Source organism: Sciurus carolinensis, chromosome 8, assembly GCF_902686445.1.
Source record: "Sciurus carolinensis chromosome 8, mSciCar1.2, whole genome shotgun sequence".
Classification (NCBI taxonomy): domain Eukaryota; kingdom Metazoa; phylum Chordata; class Mammalia; order Rodentia; family Sciuridae; genus Sciurus; species Sciurus carolinensis.
This window is the reverse complement of record NC_062220.1, coordinates 121670924-121694374: the sequence shown is the minus strand read 5'-3', so window position 1 is coordinate 121694374 and position 23451 is coordinate 121670924. Positions and strand designations below refer to the sequence as shown.

Genomic DNA, 23451 nt, shown 5'->3' with positions numbered 1-23451 from the left:
ACAAATGGAAAAATATTATGTATAAACTTTTGAGACAGGGTCTTGTTAAATTGGCCAGGCTTGCCTCTCACTTGAAATCCTTCTGCCTCAGCTGGGATTACAGGAATATGCCACTATACCCAATTTTTCTGATTTCTTTAAAAGAACCTTGACCTCAAACTGGTTAGGAATCACTGGCCTCTGTGTGGACTTGAATGGGGATTGTGTGGGGGAGATTCTGAACAGTCAACTTTCTAGGCCCCATGGAAGAACTATACAAAAAAGAAACAGATTTTTTTGGCTACTTTTGTCAAAATGCAGATAGGTAGATCCAAGTTGGGTCATGAGTGCTGACTGTGCATTGCTTGACAATCTCTTCCTTTTCTAGATGCCCTAGGTACTTGAAGCAGTGGGCATCTGCAGGGCTTTCAGGGCCCAGCGTTCAGGTGGTAACCCCTTTTCCTCTCTGCACACTCCACACTTTGTCACATGGTTGGCATGTGGGCATCCAGCTCTCTGAGCTGGCATTTAGGGAATGGGTTGTTCCTCTTTTTAAGAACTGTACAGGGTTGGGGATATGACTTGGTGGTAGAGCGTTTGCCTGGCATACATTAAGCCCTGGGCTCAGTCCCCATCACTGCCCATCCTTGGCTCAGAAAGGGATCATATTTTGAAAAATATTGCCATCTTCCTCCTCTTCCACTTCCTGGCTGAGAAGTCTGCTGTTCTCTACCAGGAGAAGGGACTGGCAGGGTTGCTGGTTCTCCTTTCCTTTAGACCTCTCTTTTGGTTTGTCAATACTGCACCATCAGTTCTGAGCACTTGACCCCAGGCCGTTTCTGGTTCTGATCAGAACCAAAATGAACCTTTGTGTGAGTATTTTTTGTAAATTCCTGTCAGTCTTGGCTTTGGTCTTCCTGTTTTCCTTAGAGCTGGGCCACTCTACATTTTTTGTCAATTCCTTTCTTCCATTATTTGTAATTACCTTTCAAATTCAACCTCTTTGACTTTACATGGTTTCTTTAAATTCCTTCCCCACTTCTTCATTTTCAGGACCATTCTCAGTTATTGCCCAAGGGTTTACCATCTTGAGTGTCATCTTGACTTTTTGAGTCTCATGTCTTCAGATGGAACCTGTTTTTTTTCTGCATAAGTAGAATTCATCTTCCTCAAGTTGTTTTCCTTAATGGAGGAGGCATGATTGGTATTTTTGACTGAACATTTTTTCCTGCATGGCCATTTTGTGCAATGCAGGACTTTTAGCATCTTGGCCAGTGCTAGGTCCAGTGATTCTCAACTGGGACTCTAGAGGACGTTGGGAAATCTGGGTGGAGTGGTGTCACAGTGCTTAGCATCTGTCTCACGGGCAAGGCTCAGGATGCTGAAGTGCACAGTTAGGATGCTGGTGACACCCTGTTGGGAAACCCTATATTATGGATTGTTCAGCATTCCCTGAAGATGACAGGACTTATTTGTTGGTTTCTCTCACTTCTGCCTTTTAATCAGTTCTTCCTTATTGGTTAGAGTTATGCAATGGAGCTTGCCTCTTCCTTGGGAGGACTTAACTTGACAGCAAGGTAAGTTGAGAGTTTATCTGATAACCCTGCTTTGAATTCCCTGAGCCTCCCAGCTCAGCCCTCATTAGTTTTGCCTTTTCTTCTGTGACCCCAGGCATGTGGCTTGCTCAGATTCGCTTTTATCTTTGTTTATGCATCTGCTTGATATCAAAGTACCAGTAGATGTTCTTACTGCACCCATGCCCACAGGTTCCTCTTTTTTCTTGAGGAAGATAAAATTTTTCACTGCCCTGTTACAATTGAGTCCACCTTGTGATACTTTTGTAATTCTTGTGAGATTTACCTTCTTGTGTTTATCAGCCATAATTCACAAGATTAGTAAGTAGATTTCTGAAACCATTAAGTTTATTGATTGTTTTAAAATTTACACAGTGTCATATAACTGTAATTCCAGTGACTCAGAAGGCTGGGGCAGGAGGATCACAAGTTCCAGGCCACCCTTAGGAACTTAGTGAGTCCCTGTCTCAAATAAAAAAATAGACATAAAGGACTGGGGATGTGGCTCAGTGATAGAGTGCCTTTGCGATCATTCCCCAGTACTAGGGGGAAAATTGTTTTCTCCCATGATATCTTCTCATTTGTTATTTCTTTCTTGGTTGTCTAGTTTCAGAGTTTTTTCTGGTATATGTATATATTTTTTCTGTCTGTATTTGGTTTAAAGCATTTCAATAGTTTAGTATGACTCAGCCAAGAATTGACTCCCTAGCCAAGAATTTTAATTCTAATATCTTGAGCCAAGGACTGAAAAGCCAAAATACAGCTTTGATACTCTACTTAGAGAATACCAGGTCCTTTTTTTCCCCTCCTGGCTTCCTAGCCATTCACTAACTTAGTCATTAAGTAAATGTTTGAGCCCCAACAAGAGCTAAACCCTGGCACTGCTGGGGCTTTCTAGTCTCTGCCTTCACACCTGCTCTCCTAGAACTGATATTCTATTTGGGAAGGGGATGGGGCTGGTGGTAGTATGTGAGACCTTTTTACCTTCTTGAATCTACCCAGGCTTCATAATCTCCAGTGGAGTGTTCTGATGAATCTCTGGCATTTACAGAAGGACCAGACAGCGGTTGGCAGGTTGAAGTGGTCCTCAGGCTTCATGCTTTCTCTGTAGGGGAACCAGGTCCCTCAGTGCAGAGGAGATCAGAGACCCTCTTCTTAGTGCTAGTTCTTTCTTAGAAATGGACCTGTCCCTCAATGTGGCAGTGCTTTTGCCCTCCTTGTGCTGCGTGTTAAAAATCTCTGTGTTCAGGCTCCACCTACACTTGCTGAACCAGAATTTCTGGATCTGGGTTCAGGTCCAGGTGATTATGGTGGGCACCAGAGATGGGGGAGGGATTTGACAAGCAGTGATCAACCCGTGGGAAGATACTGTACCTGTTGCTTGCCATGAAGTACCTATTCCATGCATTCCTTCAATGCATTCTCCTCCCCTACCCACTCTGGACCAAATCCTATTTACCCCAACTAAGAAAAACTGGCTCTGATTCCCGCTTCCTCAGAAATTGTTGCTTTCACGCCTGTATAGTTCCAGTGTGCCTTATAAACTGCTGCAGTGCAATCGAGTGTGGGGTGCAGAGGATCTTTTGAGCTTAAAGATATTGGACCTGGTAGAGTACCTTTGAGCTATCCTGAGCCATGACTTTGCATAAAGAGAGACTTTCCCCATTCTAGAGGGTGTGTGGACTGGGTCAGAGAGGAAGCAGCCTGGCAGAGGAGGCAGAGCTCAGTGGAGGGGGTGCTCAGAGTTGCAGAAGAGAAGTCATCTGAGACGTGTGGGAGGCAGTCTTGCCACTGGGCAGGAGGCTGGGTTGAGGCAGTGGCAGGAGGGGCTATTTCTGAGCATGAAGGAATGTTGGTAATATTATGGGTGACTGGGAGTGTGCATATTAGGTGGCTTGGGTTATAAAGTCTGTTGGACATTCACTTGAGGTGTTGGGGAGGCAATGGGAAATGTTAGGCTAGTATATAGTCAAAAAGTGACAGACAGTTGTAAAGACATCTCAGACAGGGTCCTGAAGTAATTAATTGCAGTGGTTGTGCTTTCTGGGTGAAATGGCATTTGCCACATTCACTATTTATATACAGTAACAACCTCATATTTGCAAAGAATCCTGTTGTTTACAACATGGTTGCTCTTTCATTGTCTGCTGCTCTGGGTCTCATTACCCCTGTGTGGAATTGAGGAAACCAAGGCTTAGTGAAGGTTTCCGATCCCACTCCACATCCCAGTATGGATGGTGGTTCTCTTCGCTTGTGCTGGGATGGAGTCCTGAAATGCATTCATGGCAATGCATAGGAAAGTTTGTGAGTGTGTGTTTGCTTTTGATTGGCTCCTAGAACTCAGTTTTATTTATCTTCATATTCTCAGCATCTGGTGCATAGTCAGTGCTTAATAAATCTTAAATAGAAGGAGTTAGGTCTGTAGCATCTCAGGTTAGCCCCTACTGTGTCTGCCAGGTGCAGGGGTGCTGAGAGTCTTTAAATAGGCATGACCACCAACCCAGAGAAGAGTTGGTACATCTGCAGAAGTATGTTCAGTGGACTCACCAGGATGGGGGTTTGCTTGTCTTGGTCTGGGGCAGGGGCAGAGGCAATGACCTCACAGGGCTGGGCTCTGTGCCTCCTTAACCATGCTGCTGTGATCTGGTCCTCAATCAAATTTTGTCATTGGTGGTGTCATCACCTGGTTTAATTTGAGGGAGTCAGGAGGGATCTTAATATGTGGTGCTTTCCCTGATTTGACACCCCTTTATGCTTTGTTAATCAACAGGAGCTTGAAGAGATCCGCAAATGTGGAATGAAAAACTTCCGTAACATCCAGGTTGATGAAGCTAATTTATTGACTTGGCAAGGGCTTATTGTTCCTGTGAGTATTGAACACTTCCACTTCTTATCAGATTATTCTTTCAGGTGGTGTGTGTGCTGCTGAGCCTATCTCTGTGCTCCTAAGTAGGCTTGTAGTCTGGGTAGCCCACACATGCACAGAAGTGGGCTGTGACTTCAGGGATGACAGGTAGGGTAGGGCATAGCTTTGGGCTCTTGAGTAGAGTCACAGCTTTGCACTGATTTTCTAACATTCTGGGGGTTTGCAAACCTTCCAGATTTGTAGTAATTGACACAGGAAAGAGGAATATGTATTTGTGCTCCTGTTCTCTCCTATCTTCCCTGGCTTCTGAATGCTTGTCTCTATCAGGACAAGACCAACTCCTCTGGCCTCTCTTAGTGATGAGTTGGTGTTCCCATCTAGGTCTTCTTTTGCTTTCTCCCTTCATTTTGCATCTTTCTCTCTTAACTTTCTGGATAACTGTGTTCCAGGCTTTATTTTTGGTACCCTCCAATATGTGCCTCCCATTTATCTCCAATCCTTATTCCTAACTGACCACATGTTAGCCTCATTGACTTTTCTGGGGTTTTACTTCCAGTGACTGCCCTCCACAGCCCCAGCCCCCTGTCTCAGAGACTTCTGCTTAGAGAGGCTTGGGCTTTGCCTTGGCATTATTACCCTTTTGATTGTCTCCTCTTTTCTCCCTTCTTTGATCACTCACCCCTTCGGAAACTTGATTTGTACTTAACTCCAGGATTCAGTTCTCATTTCTCCCACGTTCCTGAAAGCACTTCACACCAAGCAAAAGGGTTCCTTCCAATTGTTACACTGCTGACCCTTGCTTGCCTCTCAAGCTTTTAAACAGTTGGCAGTGTCTCAGCCCAGTCCTGTAACCAGTACACCATTCTCTGCTGACCTGCCACCACTTCTTCCTCATTCTGAAACTTGGGTCTTTTCAGTCTCTACCTTTCTCTCCTGTTTTGTTTCTGGGGCTCTGCTTCTTCCAGTATCAACGATTATCTTCTTGTACATGAAAGGTTTCTACATCTTTGTCTCCTTCCCTACCTTCTCTCCCAGAACTGCACTGTTTGTCCATCCAGTGACTTCAGTTGGGCATTATATAGCCTTTCAGCCGCTCAGCCAACCTTGCCCTTCTGTAAAATTGCTCCCCTTCTTTCCAATTCTTACAGATTCACCTATCTTCTCTCTTCCTTTTTTTCTGCACTTTGCTAATCTGAGCCTCAGGCCCTTTCCCTCTGTCTGATGTTGTCCTGTTATTGTTACATATAATTGTTTCTTGTGAGAGCTTGGCTCCTTTTCTAAAGCAAAAAACAAAACACACTGTAGATGCTTTCTTGATGCTGGGTCATGCTTTTGTTTTTTTAAAGCTTCTGGAACTTAAGTGGCAAATACTGGATTTGTAGTTTATTTTCAGTCATTTGGATAACTAAGGAAAGACAGGCTCAGAATTCTTAAATCTGGGAACTTTTACTCTGGTTTTGAAGGTGAGTGCTTTGAATTTTTTGAGATTTGAAGATGGTACAGCTGAGGGCACAGAGTGGGTGGCCAGGAAACCCTGGATGGGAGGGATCGGCCTGTGACTACAGCCTGTGCCTGCCATTATGACCTGTTTATTAGGTGCTGAGTAGAAATATATTCTTGGCTGGTGACCTTCCCTGGGTTAACAACAGGACCTTGGGTCTTCCTATATCCTAGGGATGGGCCCAGCTCATCTGAGGTATGCCCAATTAGGGTGGAAGCAGAATCAGCTGATAAAGCGTGGCAGCCCTGCCCACTCCACCTCAGGCGTTTATATCAAGTGCTGGTCCTTGAGAGTTGCTGAATAAATCTCTAGCTGAAGTGCAGAGAGAGAGAGAACAGGTGGAGGGGAAGCTGAGAGATGTTCCCTAGAGGCACTGCACCGTGGCCCTGACAATTCAGGTTTATTCTTTTTTTTTTTTTTTGGCAGGGGTGGGATGGGGTTCTGGGGATTGAACCCAGGGGCATTTAACTGCTGAGCCACATCCCCAGTCTCTTTTTTATTTTATTAGATATAGGACCTTGCTAAGTTGCTCAGGCTGGGTTTTAACTCGTGATCAATAATATAAATATAAATAAATGTAAATATTTCATGTAAGTGAATACATACAATATTTTTTCTTTTATGTATGTTTTTATTTCACTTAGCATAATGAGTTTTTAATTGTTATTAGATTATACATGATAGTAGCGTGTATTTTGACATTATACATATATGGAGTATAACTTATTCTAATTAGGATCCTGTTCTTTTTGGTGTATGTGATGTAGAGTTTCACTGGTGGTGTATTTGTATATGAACATAGGAAGTTATATCTGATTCATTCTGCTTAGCATAATGCTTTTAAGGTTCATCCATGTTGTACTATGTATCAGAACATTATTCTTCTTATGAATGGTTAATGTTCCATTGTATGGATATAGCACATTTTGTTTATCCATTCATCTGTCGATGGGCACTTGGGTTGTTTCTAGCTTTTGTCTATTTTGAATAATTTTGCTATGAACATCGGCATGCAAAAATTTGCTTGTGTTCCTGTTTTCAATTTTTGGGATGTATATGTAGAAGTGGGATTGCTGGATTGCATGTTTATTCTTTGTTTAATATTCTGAGAAACTGCCAAATTGATTTTCATAGTAACCATACAGTCTTATATTCTAACAATGGATGAGGGTTCTGATTTCTCCACATCCTAACCAATACTTTTTCAAATTATAACCTTCCTAGTTGATGTGAAATGGTATCTTATTGTGGTTTTGATTTTCATTTTCTTCACGATTAATGATGTTGAGTATTGTTTTTGTATTCTTACTGGCTATTTGCCTATTTATTTAATTTATTTATTGTGCTGGAGCTAAACCCAGGGCCTTTTACATCCTAGGCATTGAGCTACATTCACAGCAAACCTTTTTTTTTTTTTTTTTTTTTTTTGTACTAGGGATTGAACCCAGGGGCACTTAACCACTGAGTCACATCATGCCCTGCCCTTTTCTTTTTTTTTTTTGAGTCAGGGTCTTGCTAAGTTTTGGGCCTTGCTTGCTTCATTGCTGAAGCTGGCCTTGAACTTGAGATCCTCCTGCCTCAGGCTCCTGAGCTGCTGGGATTACAGGTATGTGCCACTGTGCCCAGTTCCAGCAAGCCATTTTAAAGCATTTTATTTTGAGGCAGGATCTTGCTAAGTTACTGAGGCTGACCTCAAACTTGCAATCATCCTGCCTCAACCTTGAGAGTAGCTAGAATCACAGGTATGTGCTCACACGCCTGGCTAAAAGTTTTTTATTTTTTTGTGGGGGAGTACTGGGGATTTTAACACAGGGGTGCTTTACCCCTGAGTCACATTCCTAGCCCCCCCTTTTTTTTTGTTTGAGACAGGTTCTCACTAAGTTGTTTAGTGTCTTACTAAGTTGCTGAGGCTGACTTTGAACTTGTGATCCTCCTGCCTTAGCCTCCCAAATTGTTGGGATTACAGGCATGCACACTGCACGCTGGAAAAGTTTTGATTTTTATCAAAACCCTATTTATTTATTTATTTATTTATTTATGAGGTAGTCTTGCTATGTTTCCTGTGCTGATCGTGAACTCTATCTAGGGTTTAAGTGATCCTCCTGCCATTCCTCCTCTACACCCTCAAATAACTAGAACTACTGGTGCAGGCCCTGCCTTGCTGCTTAGGTATGATTTTAAAGAAACTGTTGTCACAACATGAGTGGTCATGTAGATTTTCCTGTGTTTTCTCCAAGAGTTTTTAGTTTCAGCTCTTAAATTTGGTCTTTGATCCATTTTGAGTTCGTGTACATATATTGTATGATGTAAGGGCCCAATGTTATTTTTTATATGTGGGTAAACAGTTTTTCTAGTACCATTTGTTGAAGACTATTCTTTCCCATTGCACTCTTGTCAAAGATTAATTGAGCATATATATGAAGGTTTATTTCTGAACTCTCAATTTATTGGGTTGGTCTATATGTGTATCCTTTTGTCAGTGCTACACTGTTTTGATTATTGTCCCTTCATAGTAAGTTTTGAAATCAGAAATTGTGAGTCCTCCAACTTCAGTCTTTTTAAAAGATTGTTTTGTCTATTTAGGCTCCTTTGAGATCCACCTGAATTTTAGGATGAATTTTTTACAGTTTGGAAAATAAATACTGTTGAGATTTTGATAGAGGTTGCATTTAATCTTGAGATCACTTTGGGTAGTCATCTCCTTTTTACAATATTGTCTTCCAACCCATGAGCCTGGGCTGTCTTTCCATTTACTTAGGCTTTAGTTTTTCTTCAGCAATATTGTATAATTTTCATTGTGCAGATCTATGTCTCTTTTAACTCAAGCTAACCTAACAAAATACCAAAGACCTGGTGGCTTAAACAACAAAATTTATATTCTCACAGTTTTGGAGGCTTGAAGTCCCAGATCAAGGTCTAGCACGGTTGGTTTATGGCAATGACTTTTTTCCTGACTTGCAGCCTTTCTGCTGTATTCTCGCATGGTCTTTCCTAGCTGCATGTATAGGGGAGAGGGAATTGCCTGGTTTCTCTTGTAAGGACATAAATCCTATTGAATCAGAACCCCTCACCCCACTTATGACCTCATTTAACTTTAATTACTTCCCTATTCTAAACACAGTCACACTGAGGTTCGGGCCTCAATGTATAAACTTTGGGGGAATAACATTCAGTCCATGACAGCCTCCTTGGTTAAATTTATTCCTAAATGTTCTATTGTTTTTTGGTAATATTATAAATGAAATTGTTTGCTTAATTCCCTTTTTGGGTTATTCTTTGTTACTATGTATAAAAATGCTTCTGATTTTTGTGTGTTGATTTTATATTTTGTAATTAGCTGAATTTGTTTATTCTAACAGGTGTTTGTGTGTAATCTTTAGGGATTTCTAGATGTAAGATCAGGTCAGTTATGAATAGAAATAGTTTTACTTTTCCAATTTGGATGACTTTATATATTTATGTTATTTTTTGATATAATTGTTCAGGCTGGAATGATCAGTACCATGTTGAATAGAAGTGGCAAAAGAGGGCATGCTTATCTTTCAGATATTATGGGGAAAACTTTCAAATTTTTAACCATTGAATATGGTGATAGCTCTGGTTTTTTTATGTTTCAGAAGTTCCTTTCTTTTTTGTTTTATTTTTCCCCGCCTGAGGGGCTGGGGATTCGAACCGTGGTCTTTGCACATGCTAGGTGAGCACGCTCCAAAACAAGCTATTTCTTCAGCTCAGAAGTTCCTTTCTAATTCATAGTATTGTTTTTCTGAAAGTGTGTTGGATTTTGTCAAATGTTTTTTCTGCATCAAATGAGATGATTATGTGATTTTTTAAAAAAAAGTTTCAAAATAATTTTTTCAGTTGTTGATGAACCTTTAATTAATTAATTAGTTAATTAATTAGTTAATATGTGGTGCTGAGGATCGAACCCAGGGCGTCACACATGCCAGGCAACAGGTGTACCACTGAGCCACAACCCCACTCTAATCATGTGATTTTCTTTCTCCACTTCATTCTGTTAATGTAGAACATTAATTTTGGGGGGCGGGTACCGGGGATTGAACTCAGGGGTACTTGGCCACTGAGCCACATCCCTAGCCCTATTTTGTATTTTATTTAGAGACAGGGTCTCACTGAGGTGCTTAGCACCTTGCTTTTGCTGAGGCTGACTTTGAACTCTCGATCCTCCTGCCTCAACCTCCTGAGCTGATGGGATTACAGGTGTGTGCCACTGCACCTGGCTTATTGAAGGTTTAAAAAAATTTTTTTTAGTTGTCAATGAACCTTTCTTTTATTTATGTATATGTGGCGTTGATACTTGAACCTAGTGCCTCACACATTCTAGGCTCTACTCCTGAACTATAACCCTAGCCCCTATTGAGGGTTTTAATAAGAAAAAAGTACAAGGAATATTTGTAGTTTTCTTCTGATGGCATTGTGTGGCTTCATTATTAGGGTGATACTGTCCTCGATTGTATGAGTTAGACAGTGTTCCTACATCTTCAGTGTTTCGGAAAAGTTCAAGAAGGGTTAATGTTAATTCTATTTGGTAGAATTCACCACTGAAGCTGTGTGGGTCATGGCTGTTCTTTGTTGGGGAGTTTGATAACTGATTCAATCTCCTTAGTCTCCTGACAAATTGTCATAGGTTTATTTTATTTTCTATTTTTATGTGTGTTTCAGTGATATTGTTTATTTTTATGTGTGTTTCAGTGAATTTGTGTATTTCTAGGAATTTGTCCATTTTATTTTCGGTTATCCAGTTTATTTGGTGTACAACTGTTCCTGCTGTGTTGTGTGTTCATTTTTGTGGTACTGGGGATTGAACCCAGGGTGTCCTACCACTAAGGAACATTGCCAAACCTTTTTGTTTTTTATTTTGAAAAGGGTCTTAACTTAAGCTTGTGATCCTGCTGCCTCAGCCTCCTGAATAGATGGGGTTTACAGCTGTGGACCACTGTATTCTGCTTGCTTATTTTTTTGTGGTGCTGGGAATTGAACCCAGGGCCTCAGGGATACTAAGCACATGTTCTGCCACTGAGCTACATCTCCAGCTCCATGAGTGTTCTCTTATAACCCTTTTTATTTCTGTAAAATTAGTAGTAATGTCTGCACTTTCAGTTCTGATTTTAGTGATGTTAGTCTTTTGCTTTTGTTAGTCTAGCTAAAGTTTTGTCATTTTGTTGATATTTTCAAAGAATCAACTTTTGGTTTTATTGGTTTTTTTTTTTTTCCCCTTTTTTTTAGCACTTCATTTACTTGTTATTTCTCCTAATTTTGTGCTTAGTTTGCTCTTCTTTTTTTTTTGTTTTTAAGGTATCCAGTTAGATTAATCATTAGAGATCTTTCTGTTTTTAACTTCATAGTCCCTGTAGATTCTGTCTGAGTATTACCTTTGCAGCATCCCTTAAATTTTCGTATATCATGATTTACTTGTATGACTGAAGCAATTTTCCTCCCTCATCCTCCTGAGTACCTGGAAACCACAGATACTTATCATGGCACCTGACTTTTCTTCTACTTTGTGTTTTCTTCTTCAATCCATTTGTTGTTGAAAAGTATGTTTAATTCCCATTATAATGGTGATTTTCCTAGTTCTGTTATTGATTTCTCTTTCCATTCCTTTGTGGTCATAAAAGTTGCTTAGTCTGATTTAAATTAGTTTTTTTGTAGTTGTTTATGGACACAATACCTTTTTTATTATTGCTTTTTTAATTTTAATATATTTTTATTGTAAATAAATGGGGTACATGTTGTTTCCGTTTGTACATGGAGTAACAGCATACCATTTGCATAATCATACATTTACATAGGGTAATGATGTTTGATTCATTGTTACTTTTTTCCTCCCCCCACCCCTCCCACCACTCTTCTCCCTCTATACAGTATCTCCTTCCTCCATTCTTGCCCTCCTCCCACCTATGTGTCATCATCTGTTTATCAGCGAGATCATTCCTCCTTTGATTTTTTGAGATTGACTTATCTCACTTAACATGATATTCTCCAATTTCATCCATTTGCCTGCAAATGCCATAATTTTATTATTCTTTATAGCTAAGTAATATTCCATTTATATATATACCACAGTATCTTTATCCATTCATCAATTGAAGGGCATCTAGGTTGGTTCCACAATCTGGGCTGTTGTGAATTGAGCAGCTATGAACATTGATGTGGCTGTATCTCTGTAGTATGCTGATTTTAAGTCCTTTGGGTATAGGCCGAGGAATGGGATAGCTGGGTCAAATGGTGGGTCCATTCCAAGTTTTCTAAGGAATCTCACACTACTTTCCAGAGTGGCTGCACTGATTTGCAGCCCCACCAGCAATGTATGAGTGTACCTTTTTCCCCACATCCTCGCCAACACCTAGTGTTCCTTGTATTCTTGATAATCGCCATTCTAATTGGGGTGAGATGGAATCTTAGTGTAATTTTGATTTGCATTTCTCTTATTACTAAAGATGGTGAACATTTTTTCATATGTTTGTTGATTGCTTGTAGATCTTCTTTTGTGAAGTGTCTGTTCATATCCTTAGCCCATTTGTTGATTGGGTTATTTGTATTCTTCGTGTAGAGTTTTTTGAGTTCTTTATATATTGTGGAAATTAGCACTCTATCTGAAGTATGAGTGGCAAAGATTTTCTCCCACTCTGTAGGCTCTCTCTTCGCATTGCTGATAGTTTCCTTTGCTAAGAGAAAGCTTTTTAGTTTGAATCTATCCCAGTTATTGATTCTTGCTTTTATTTCTTGTGCTATGGGAGTCCTGTTAAGGAAGTCTGATCCTAAGCCAACACGGTGAAGATTTGGACCTACTTTTTCTTCTATAAGATGCCGGGTCTCTGGTCTGATTTCAAGGTCCTTGATCCATTTTGAGTTGAGTTTTGTGCCGGGTGAGAGATAGGGGTTTAGTTTCATTCTGTTGCATATGGATTTCCAGTTTTCCCAGCACCATTTGTTGAAGAGGCTATCTTTTCTCCTTTGTATATTTTTGGCACCTTTATCTAGTATGAGAAAATTGTATTTATTTGGGTTTGTGTCCATGTCCTCTATTCTGTACCATTGATCTACCTATCTACTTTGGTACCAATCCAATGCTGTTTTTGTTACTATTGCTTTGTAATATAGTTGAAGTTCTGGTATTGCAATACCCCCTGCTTCACTCTTCCTGCTAAGGATTGCTTTAGCTATTCTGGGTTTCTTATTCTTCCAGATGATTTCAGGATTGCTTGCTCTATTTCTGTAAGGTACACCATTGGGATTTTAATTGGAATTGCATTGAATCTGTATAGCACTTTTGGTAGTATGACCATTTTGACAATATTAATTCTGCCTATCCAAGAACATGGGAGATCTTCCCATCTTCTAAGGTCTTCTTCAATTCCTTCAGTGTTTTGTAGTTTTCATTGTAGAGATCTTTTACCTCTTTTGTTAGACTGATTCCCAAGTGTTTTTTTTTTTTTAGAGACTATTTGCAAATGGAGTTGTTTTCCTCATTTCCCTTTCAGATGTTTCATCGCTTATGTATAAAAATGCTTTAGATTTATGTGTGTTGATTTTATAGCCTGCTACTTTGCTGAATTCATTGCTGAGGTCTAGAAGTTTTCTGGAGGAGTTTTTTGGATCCTCTAAATATAGAATCACATCATCAGCAAATAGTGACAACTTAAGTTCCCCTTTTCCTATTCGTATCCCTTTAATTTCTTTAGTCTGTCTAATTACTCTGGCTAGTATTTCAAGAACGATGTTGAATAGAAGTGGTGAAAGAGGACATCCCTGTCTTCTTCCCCTTTTTAAAGGGAATGGTTTCAGTTTTTCTCCATTAAGAATGATGTTGGGGGCTGGGGAGATAACTTGGTCAGTAGAGTGCTTGCCTTGTAAGCACAAGGCCCTGGGTTCGATCCCCAGCACCAAAAAAAAAGAATTATGTTGGCCATGGGCTTAGCATAGCCTTTACAATGTTCAGATATGTTCCTACTATCCCTATTTTTTCTAGTGTTTTGAGCATGAAGGGGTGTTTTATTTTGTCAGATGCTTTTTCTGCATCAATTGAAATAACCATATGATTCTTATCCTTAAGTCTATTGACATGATGGATTATGTTTATTGATTTACGGATGTTAAACCATCCTTGCATTCCAGGGATGAACCCCACTTGATCGTGGTGCATGATTTTCTTAATATGGTTTTGGATATGGTTTGCCAATATTTTGTTAAGGATCTTTGCATCTATATTCATCAAGGATATTGGTCTAAAATTTTCTTTCCTTGGTGTGTCTTTTCCTGGTGTGGGTATGTGGGTGATAATAGCTTCATAGAATGAGTTTGGTAGGGTACCCTCCTTTTCTATTTCCTGGAATACTTTGAGAAGTATTGGAATGAGTTCTTCTTTGAAGGTCTTGTAGAACTCGGTTGAGAATCCTTCTGGTCCTGGGCTTTTCTTGGATGGTAGATTTTTAATGGCTTCTTCTATTTCATTGCTTGATATTGAGCTGTTTAAATTGTGTATGTCCTCCTGGTTCAGTTTGGGAGGAGCACATGTCTGTAGAAATTTGTCAATGTCTTCAGTAGTTTCTATTTTGTTGGAATACAGATTTTCAAAGTAGCATCTCATTATGTTATGTATCTCAGTGGTGTCTGTCGTGATATTTCCTTTCTCATCACGAATTTTAGTGATTTGAGCTTTCTCTCTCCTCTTTGTTAGTGTGGCTAAGGGTTTGTCTATTTTGTTGACTTTCTCAAAGAATCAACTTTTTGTTTTGTCAATTTTTTGAATTGTTTCTTTTGTTTCAATTTCATTGATTTCAGCTCTGATTTTAATGATTTCCTGTCTTCTACTACTTTTGCTGTTATTCTGTTCTTCTTTTTCTAGGGCTTTGAACTATAATGTTAGGTCATTTAGTTGTTGACTTTCATTCTTTTCTGGAATGCACTCCAGTATTTTCTGGAATTTTCCTCTTAGTACCGCTTTCATAGTGTCCCAGAGATTTTGATATGTTGTATCGTCGTTCTCACTGACCTCTAAGAATTTTTTAATCTCCTCCCTGATGTTTTCTGTTATCCATGTTTCATTCAATAGCATATTATTTAGTCTCCAGGTGGGTTGGAGTAATTTCTGTTTTTTATTTTGTCATTGATATCTACTCTCAGTCCAGTATGAACTGATAGAACACAAGGTAGTATCTCTATTTTTTTGCATTTCCTAAGGGCTGCTTTGTGGCATAACATATGGTCTATTTTCAAGAAGGTTCCATGTGCTGCTGAGAAGAAAGTAAATCCGCTCGTTGATGGATGGAATATTCTATATATGCCTATTAAGTCTAGCTTATTGATTGTGTTATTGAGTTCTATGGTTTCTTTGTTTGGTTTTTGTTTGGAAGATCTATCTAGTGGTGACAGCGGTGTGTTAAAGTCACCCAGAATTATTGTGTTGTGGTCTTTGTGATTCCTGGAATTGAGAAGGATTTGTTTGATGTACAGGGATGCACCATTGTTGGGGGCATAAATATTTACTATCGTTATGTCTTCCTGATTTATGGTTCCCTTAAGCAGTATGAAATGTCCTTCTTTATCCCTTCTGACTAACTTTGGCTTGAAGTCTACTTTATCTGACATAAGGATGGAAACCCCCACTTTTTTTCTCACTGAGTCTGTGTGTGTGGTAGGTTTTTTCCCATCCTTTCACCTTTAGTCTGTGGATGTCTTTTTCTGTGAGATGAGTCTCTTGCAGGCAGCATATTGTGGGTCTTTCTTTCTTTTTTTTTTTGATGGTGCTGGGAATCGAACCCAGGGTCTTGTGCTTACAAGGCCAGCACTCTACCGACTGAGCTATCTCCCCAGCCCATGGGTCTTTCTTTTTAATCCATTCTGCCATTCTGTGTCTTTTGATTGATGAGTTTAGGCCATTAACGTTCAGGGTTATTATTGAGATATGATTTGTATTCCCAGTCATTTGGGCTTATTTTTCGTTTTTAACTTGACTTGGTTTCTCCTTTGAATGGAATTTTCTTTAAGGTAGTTCCTCCCTTTGCTGATCTACGTGGTTGTTTTTTATTTCCTCCTCATGGAATATTTTGTTGAGAATTTTCTGTAGCACAGGCTTTCTATTTGTAAATTCTTTTAACTTTTGTTATCATGGAAGGATTTTATTTTGTCTTCAAACTGAAGGTTAGTTTTGCTGGGTATAGGAGTCTTGGTTGGCAACCATGTTCTTTCAGAGCTTGAAATATGTTGTTCCAGGCCCTTCTAGCTTCTAGAGTCTGGGCTGAGAAATCTGTTGATATCCGTATTGGTTTCCCCCTATATGTAATCTGATGCTTTTCTCTCGCAGCCTTCAAAATCCAATCTTTATTTTGTATGTTATGCATTTTCATTATAATGTTCATTGGTGTGGATCTGTTGTGATTTTGTGCATTTGGTGTTCTCTGTAAGCCTCTTGTATTTGATTTTCCATTTCATTCTTCAAGTTTGGGAAATTTTCTGCTATTATTTCATTGAATAGGTTGTTCATTCCTTTGGTTTGTATCTCTGTGCCTTCCTCAATCCCAATAATTCTTAAATTTGGTCTTTTCATGATGTCCCATAGTTCTTGGAGATTCTGTTCTTGAGTTCTTACCATCTTCTCTGTTTGGGCAACTTTATTTTCCAGATTAAATATTTTGTCTTCATTGTCTGAGGTTCTGTCTTCCAAGTGGTCTAGTCTGTTGGTGATCCTTTCCATTGAATTTTTATTTGGTTTATTGTTTCCCTCATTTCAAGGATTTCTGTTTCTTTCTTTCTTTTTTTTTTTTTTTGAGAATCTCCATCTCTTTTTTGAAATGATCTTTTGTTTCCTGCAGTTGCTGTTTCCACTTATTGGTATTATCATTCATTGCCTGCATTTGCTCTATTATCTCATCCTTTGCTTTGTGAATCATCTTAATGATGTATAATCTGAAGTCCTTTTCTGACATTTCTTCTAACATACTGTCATTGGATTCTGTTAATATAGAATCTAGATTTGTTTGGATCATTTTCTTCCCTTGTTTTTTTCATGTTGTTCATGTATCTTCCTCTCTGGCAGTGCAGATCTGGGGTATTGCAAATTTCCCCCTATAGGGTTATAGTGGCCCTTTGGGTGTCCAAAACCTTTTCTTTAAGGGGAGATCAATATACAGTATACAATCCCAGACCAAATAGCCCCTATGATGACAATAACAATATTGTCATAATAAACAGAATGAGTTTAAATATTATCTTTTTTTTTTTTTTTTTTTTTTTTTTGCGGTGCTGGGGATTTGAATCCAGGGCCTTGTGCTTCCGAGGCATGCACTCTACCAACTGAGCTATATCCCCAGCCCTAAGTATTATCTTCAGTATAACAAACAGGTTTGCAATAAGGGCTGCAGTTTCTAATGGAGTTTAAAGCTGATGCAGAGGGATGTAGAATGTAGCTGTTAATGGGGTAAGAAAAGAATATACAGAAGTTCTAGATAATATAAAGTGTGAGAGTTTAATCAAAAGAAATTGGCGGGCTGGGGAGATAGTTCAGTCGGTAGAGTGCTTGCCTTGCAAGCACAAGGCCCTGGGTTCGATCCCCAGCACCCAAAAAAAAAAAAAAAGAAATTGGATGTTAGCAGAAAAAAAGGGAGAAAGAGACTCCAAGGGAACAGGTAAACAAAAGGAAAAGAGAGCAAGAAAGTAAAGAAATAAAAACTTAAAAACTTTCAATAAGGAGAAAAAAGAAAATCTGCAGTATAACAATCATATAGTAAGGAAACCTCCCAGTCTTCGGTAGCCTGATGCATGAGAGGTACCTGACAATGAGCTTCAAGTCTCCAGCAGGGATTTGCCCCACCTAAAGATCGGAGCTGCGGCTTCTAGGATTATCCACGATGGCCGCTCTGGCTTCCAAATGTGTTGGCAAATGGGGAGCTGCAGCTCAGGGTGTGGATGTGGTCGGCTGGAGGTCCTGGAGGCGGGGTGCAGTTGGTCAGGCAGGGGTCCTGGAGGTCGGCTGTTTTTGGTGTGGTTGCAGGATCCTGGAGGCCAGGTGCAATCAGTGGGTCTGGGGTCCCGGCGATAGGGCGCAGTCAGTAGGTCTGGGGGTCCTGGCAGCAGGGAGCAGTCAATCAATGTGAGGGCCCCAGAGGCAGGGAATGATTGGTCGGGCTTAGGGATCCTGGAGACGGGGCTCAGTCAGTCTGGCCAGGGGTCCTACGGGGCCTGGCTGTTGTCTCAAAATGGCGGGAGCTACGTGTAATCAAACCTGCAGGTACTGTAACAGTGAACTTCCAGGCTACAGCAGGCAGCTGGTTCTCCACTGGCGGTCGGCGATCAGTTTACTGACTGTTGTCAAACGATCGGAGGTGAACCTCGTGCGTTGGGTGATGGATAGGTGTAAGGCAGGCGATGGACAGGCGAGAGGCAGGCAAATGGCGGATGTTAGGTGCCTGACAGTGAGCAATCTGCACTCAAAAAAGGCGTTGATATGCTGGCAGACTGCAGGTGATCACAGCAGACAAATGGTGTAAACAGCAGGGGATCGACAAGCAGCAAAAACTGCCTCACCAAGAAACAGATATCCTCTGCTTGAAACCAGAGTTATGGAGCAACAAGGAACGCAGCCTCCCTCGAGTCTGCCATCTTGGATCTTCTATTATTGTTTTTTAATGGAGTGCTAAGGCTCAAACCCAGTGTCTCACATGTGCTAGGCAAGCACTCTGCTACTGAGCTACAGCCCCAGCCCACTTAGTCTGATTTCGATCTTTTTTAAAATCTATTAATACTTTTGATCTAACAAATGAATGTATTCTGGAGAATGTTTTTGTACTTGAGAAGAATTTGTATTCTGTTGTCAGGTGGAATGTTCCATATGTATTTTTTGAAAAGGTTTCTGTAGGAATGTTCAAGAATTGTTTCCTTATTGATCTTCTTTCTGAATGTTATTAAAAGTAGGGTATTGAAATTGCCAACTCTTATTTTAGTGTTATTTCATAACATATTTGTCCTTCAATTCTGTCAGCTTTTGCTGAATTATGTTATGGGGTTCTGTTATGTTATGTAAATGTTTATTTCTTTTACGTCACTGGGAATTGAACCCAGAGACACTCTACTGAGCTACATTCCTAACCTTTTTTAAATTTTGAGACAGGGTCTCTAGGTGTTTGATGTGACCTCAAATTTGCAATTATTCTGCCTTGACCTCACAAGGCACTGGGATTACAGGCATGTACCACTGTACCTGGCTAGTTTTTCTCTTTTTTATGTTTATATATATATATTCATAATTTTTTATCTCATTAACGTAACTTTTATCAATATATAATGTCTTTTGCTTCTTGTGATCTTCCTTGATTTAAAATCTACTTTGTTACTTGGGTGTGGTGGCGCATACCTATAATCCCACAGACTTGGGAAGCTGATGCAGGAGATTTGTGAGTTCAAAGCCAGCCTCAGCACTTTAGGGAGGCCCTAAGCAACTCAGTGAGACCCTGTCTCTAAATAAAATGCAAAATAGGGCTGGAAATGTGGCTCAGTGTTTAAGTGCCCCTGGGTTCAGTCCCCATTACCAAAAAACAAACGAAAAACCCCCAAACTACTTTGTTAGATAATAATATAGTCACTACAGTTATCTTCTTGTTACTGCTTACATGGAATATCTTCTTCTATCTTAATTACTTCCAGTATGTAAAGGACTTCTCTTGTAGGCAGCATAAAGATGGATCATACATATTTTTTAAATTTATTTTTTGGTACCAGGGATTGAACCAAAGAACATTTAACCACTAAACCACATTCCTAGTGCTTTTTATTTTATATTTTGAGACGGTTTCACTAAGTTGCTCAGGGCCTTGCTAAATTGTTGAGGCTGACTTTGAATTTATAATCCTCTTGCCTCAGTCTCCCAAGCTGTTGGGATTACAGGCATGTGCCATCTGTACCCAGAGGATCCTATTTTAAAATTTATTTTGGTGATATTTCTTTAAAGGGAGTTTCATTCACATTTCAAATAATTGCTGATTGAAAAAAGAACTTCTGCCATTGAGGTATATGTTTTCTGGATGTCTTAGATGCATTTTGCTCTTTGGTTCTCCATTACTGCCCTTTTTTGTGTGTGTGTCTGTGCCCTAGGGATTGAACCCAGGGTCTGTGCATGCTGAGCATATGCTGTACCTCTGAGCTACACCAGAGCCTATTAACTTCTCTTCTAATTTCCTTTCTCCCTTATTGTTTTCTTAGAAGTTACCATGGGAATTTCACTTAATTTCTTAAACTTTTAACAATTTAATCTAAATAATAGCAACGTGGTTTTAGTAATATGTATTCTGTTCTCGTGTTTGTGTGTTTTTGTGTGTTTTTGTGTGTGTGTGTGTGTGTGTGTGTGTGTTTGGTGATACTGGAGATTGAAGGATTGAAGCCTGGGCCTTGCCCATGGTAGGCAAGCACATTACCAATGAGATACATCCATGCCCTCCTTTTTTGTGGTGCTGGGGGTTGAACCTAGGACTTTGTGCATGCTATATAATAAGTGCATTGCTGCTGAACCACATCCCCAGCCCCGGGCCCTTTTTATTTTATTTCGAGATGGATTTTGCCATGTTGCCTAGGCTGAACTTGTGATCCTTCTGCTTCAGCCTCTTGAAAAACTAGAATTATAGATGTACATCAGCATGTCTTATTCTCATTTGGCATTGTTCTTTCTTTTATATGGTTACTGTTGCATTTTAAACATTATGTGTCCCTTAATATAGTATAATTATTGTTTTATATATTTGCCTTTTAAATCACTTAGGAAACATAGGAAATGTAAACCAAAAGTGCAATAGTAAGTGCTTGTATGTTTTCTTATGTAGTTACCTTTGCCACCTTTTGTTATTTATTTCTTCCCGTGGCTTCAAGTTACTATGTAGTTATTTTCATTTCAAGACACCCTTTCATATGTCTTTTAGGACAGGTCTTAAAATGATGAATTATCTCAATTTTTGTTTATCTGGAAAAATCATAATTTTCCTTTCATTTTTTGAAGGACGGGTGTTACTAACAATGTCTTGAATATATCATCCACTGTTTTTGTTGTTGTTTGTTTGTTTTTCCTGGTTTCTGGTGAGAAATTAGTTGGTTCCTTAAGTATCGCTGTACATAACAAGGCACTTCTTTCTTTTTTCTAGATGCTCTTTCTTTTTTTCTTTCCCTAGATGCTCTTTCAATGATTTGACTATAAAATGTCTTGGTTTGTATGTGTTTGAATTTGTCTTGCTTGGTGTTTATTGAGCTTGGATTTGTAGATTTGTATCTTTCATGGAATTTGGGACATTTGGGGCCATTATTTCATCAAATATTTTTTCAACTCCTCTTACTCTTATTCTTCTGAAATATTCCCATAATGTATATTTGCTCTGATTGTTGGTGTCCCTCGTGTCCTTAGGTGCTGCTCACTTTTCTTCCTTCAATTTTTTTTTTCTGCTCCTTCAAGTGGATCATATCAATTGTTTTGTCTTTTAAGTTTACCAATCATTTCTTCTACTTGCTAAATCTGCTGTTAAGTCAGTTTAGTAAAGTTTTTGTTGTAACTTCCTTTTCTTTTTCGTGTTGCTGGGAATCCTGCCCAGGGGTCTTGAGCATTCAGTAGGCAAGCGCTCTATTACTGGTGCATATCCTCAGTCCCATTTATATTTCTTTATCGCTTTGTTCATAAATCATCTTCCCAGTTTAGTTTTTTGTCCATGGTTTCCTTCTTTGAGTTTAACATGTGTGTTTGTGTCTCTCTCTTTTTTGATGGTGCTAGAAATCAAAATTAAACACAGGGCTTTGTGCATGTTAGGCATGCTCTACTACTGAGGTATGTGCCTAGGCTCCTCTTTGAGCATATTTAAGACAGTTAAGACTTTGTTAAGTAAATTTAATGTTTGGACTTCTTCATAGATGAATTCTGTCAATTTTTCTCTAAAGGTGCCATGCTTTCCTGTCTATATGTTTTTTGATTTATTCTTTCTTCATCCCCCCCCCCTTTTTTTTTTTTATAATATTAAGACTGAATCTCATCCAGTTGCTGAGAACTTTGCTAAATTACTGAGATTGACCTTGAACTTGGAATTCTCCTATCTCAGATTCCTGAATTGCTGGAGTTGCAGACACATGCCTCTGCATCCAGCCTTTGTGATTTCTTATTTGTTGAAAATTGGACAATCTAATATTATAATGTGGAAACTGCATTTTTTCCAATACTCAGAGTTTGCTGTTCTTGATTGTTGAAGACTTTGCTTGAGATCAACCAGTGTTGATCAACTGGGATATCCTTGAATGGCAAAAGTTTTTAAAAATCACATAAAACATCCCTCTCAGTCTTTGCAGAATGGCTCTGTTGGGTTACTTTAACACTTTAGCCAGGCCAATTTCAATTCCTCAGCTCCACTTGTGCTTGCATTGAATTTTAAGTTAGTCAGTCTTGGAAGCTTAACGTCATCTTACTCATTTTCTCTTTTTGTTTTTTTTTGGTACCCAGGATTGAACCTAGGGATGCTTAACCACTATGCTACATCCCCAGTACTTTTTTATGTTTTATTTAGAGACAGGTCTTGCTAAGTTGCTGAGGCTGAGGATGAGGATGAGGATGAGGATGAGGATGAGGATGAGGCTGAGTCTGGCTTTAAACTCATGATCCTCCTGCCTCAGCCTCCTGAGCTGCTGGGATTATAGGCATACACCATCATGCTTGGCGGTCTTATTTCTGAGCATGTATCTTGTGGTAGGCATGTGTGTGTCTTTTCAAATGTTCCCATGTACCTGAACTTGCTTTTCTTTTGGTAGGGGGTGGCAGTACTGGGGATTGAACTTAGGGATGCTCTACCACTGAGCTGTATCCCAGCCCTTTTCATTTTTATTTTGAGATAGGGTCTTGCCAGATTACCCAGACTGGCCTCAAATTTGTAATCCTCCTGCCTCCGGCCTCAGCCTCCCAACTCACTGAGATTACAGGCATGTACCACACTTGGCCTGATCCTTTTTTTTTTTTTTTTTTTTTTGTACCCAGGATTGAACCCAGGGGCATTTAACCTTTGAGCTACATCCCAGCCCTTTTTCTTATTTATTTATTTATTTATTTATTTTTTGAGACAGGGTCTCGCTAAATTACTGAGGCAGTTTTTGAATTCATGATCCGCCTACCTCAGCCTCTTGAGATGCTGAGCACTTTTAAATGTTTTAATCCTAAATTCTCTCCCCACCTTTCCTTCCTTGATTACGGAATTTATTCTATATTAATTGTTATCTTTTGGTCTAGGCAGCATGTTTTTGAGCAGTACCTGCTAGTTTTCCACCTGTGTGGTTTCCAAGTTAGATGAAATAGAAATCAGCATGTGTGTCAGTCCTTTAGGTAGTCCCCAGACAAGTTAAAACTGACAAACAGAAATTTTCTCTGGGATCAGGGACGAGTGTCCCATACTGGAAAGGAAAGCTCTATCTTTAAGACTGCCACCTAACCAGGGATGTGAAAAATCACCATAAAGCTTTCCTATCACTGTTTTGTTGCCCTTTTCTGGATTCTGTCATTTGCTTGC

The 23451-nt window shown here is 39.5% G+C and overlaps 1 protein-coding gene across 3 annotated transcripts in view; it reads left to right on the top strand.

Moving 5' to 3' along the window:
- Ube2l3 (ubiquitin conjugating enzyme E2 L3) overlaps nt 1–23451 on the top strand; it is a 58820-nt gene that overhangs the window by 14499 nt on the left and 20870 nt on the right. For 2 of the 3 annotated variants that reach the window (XM_047561701.1, XM_047561702.1), the window contains one exon: nt 4324–4419. The exons of the other annotated variant lie outside the window; for it this stretch is intronic. In XM_047561701.1, coding sequence (XP_047417657.1) covers nt 4324–4419 — 96 coding nt within the window. The remainder of the gene's footprint in view (nt 1–4323; nt 4420–23451) is intronic. 3 annotated transcript variants of the gene reach the window in all.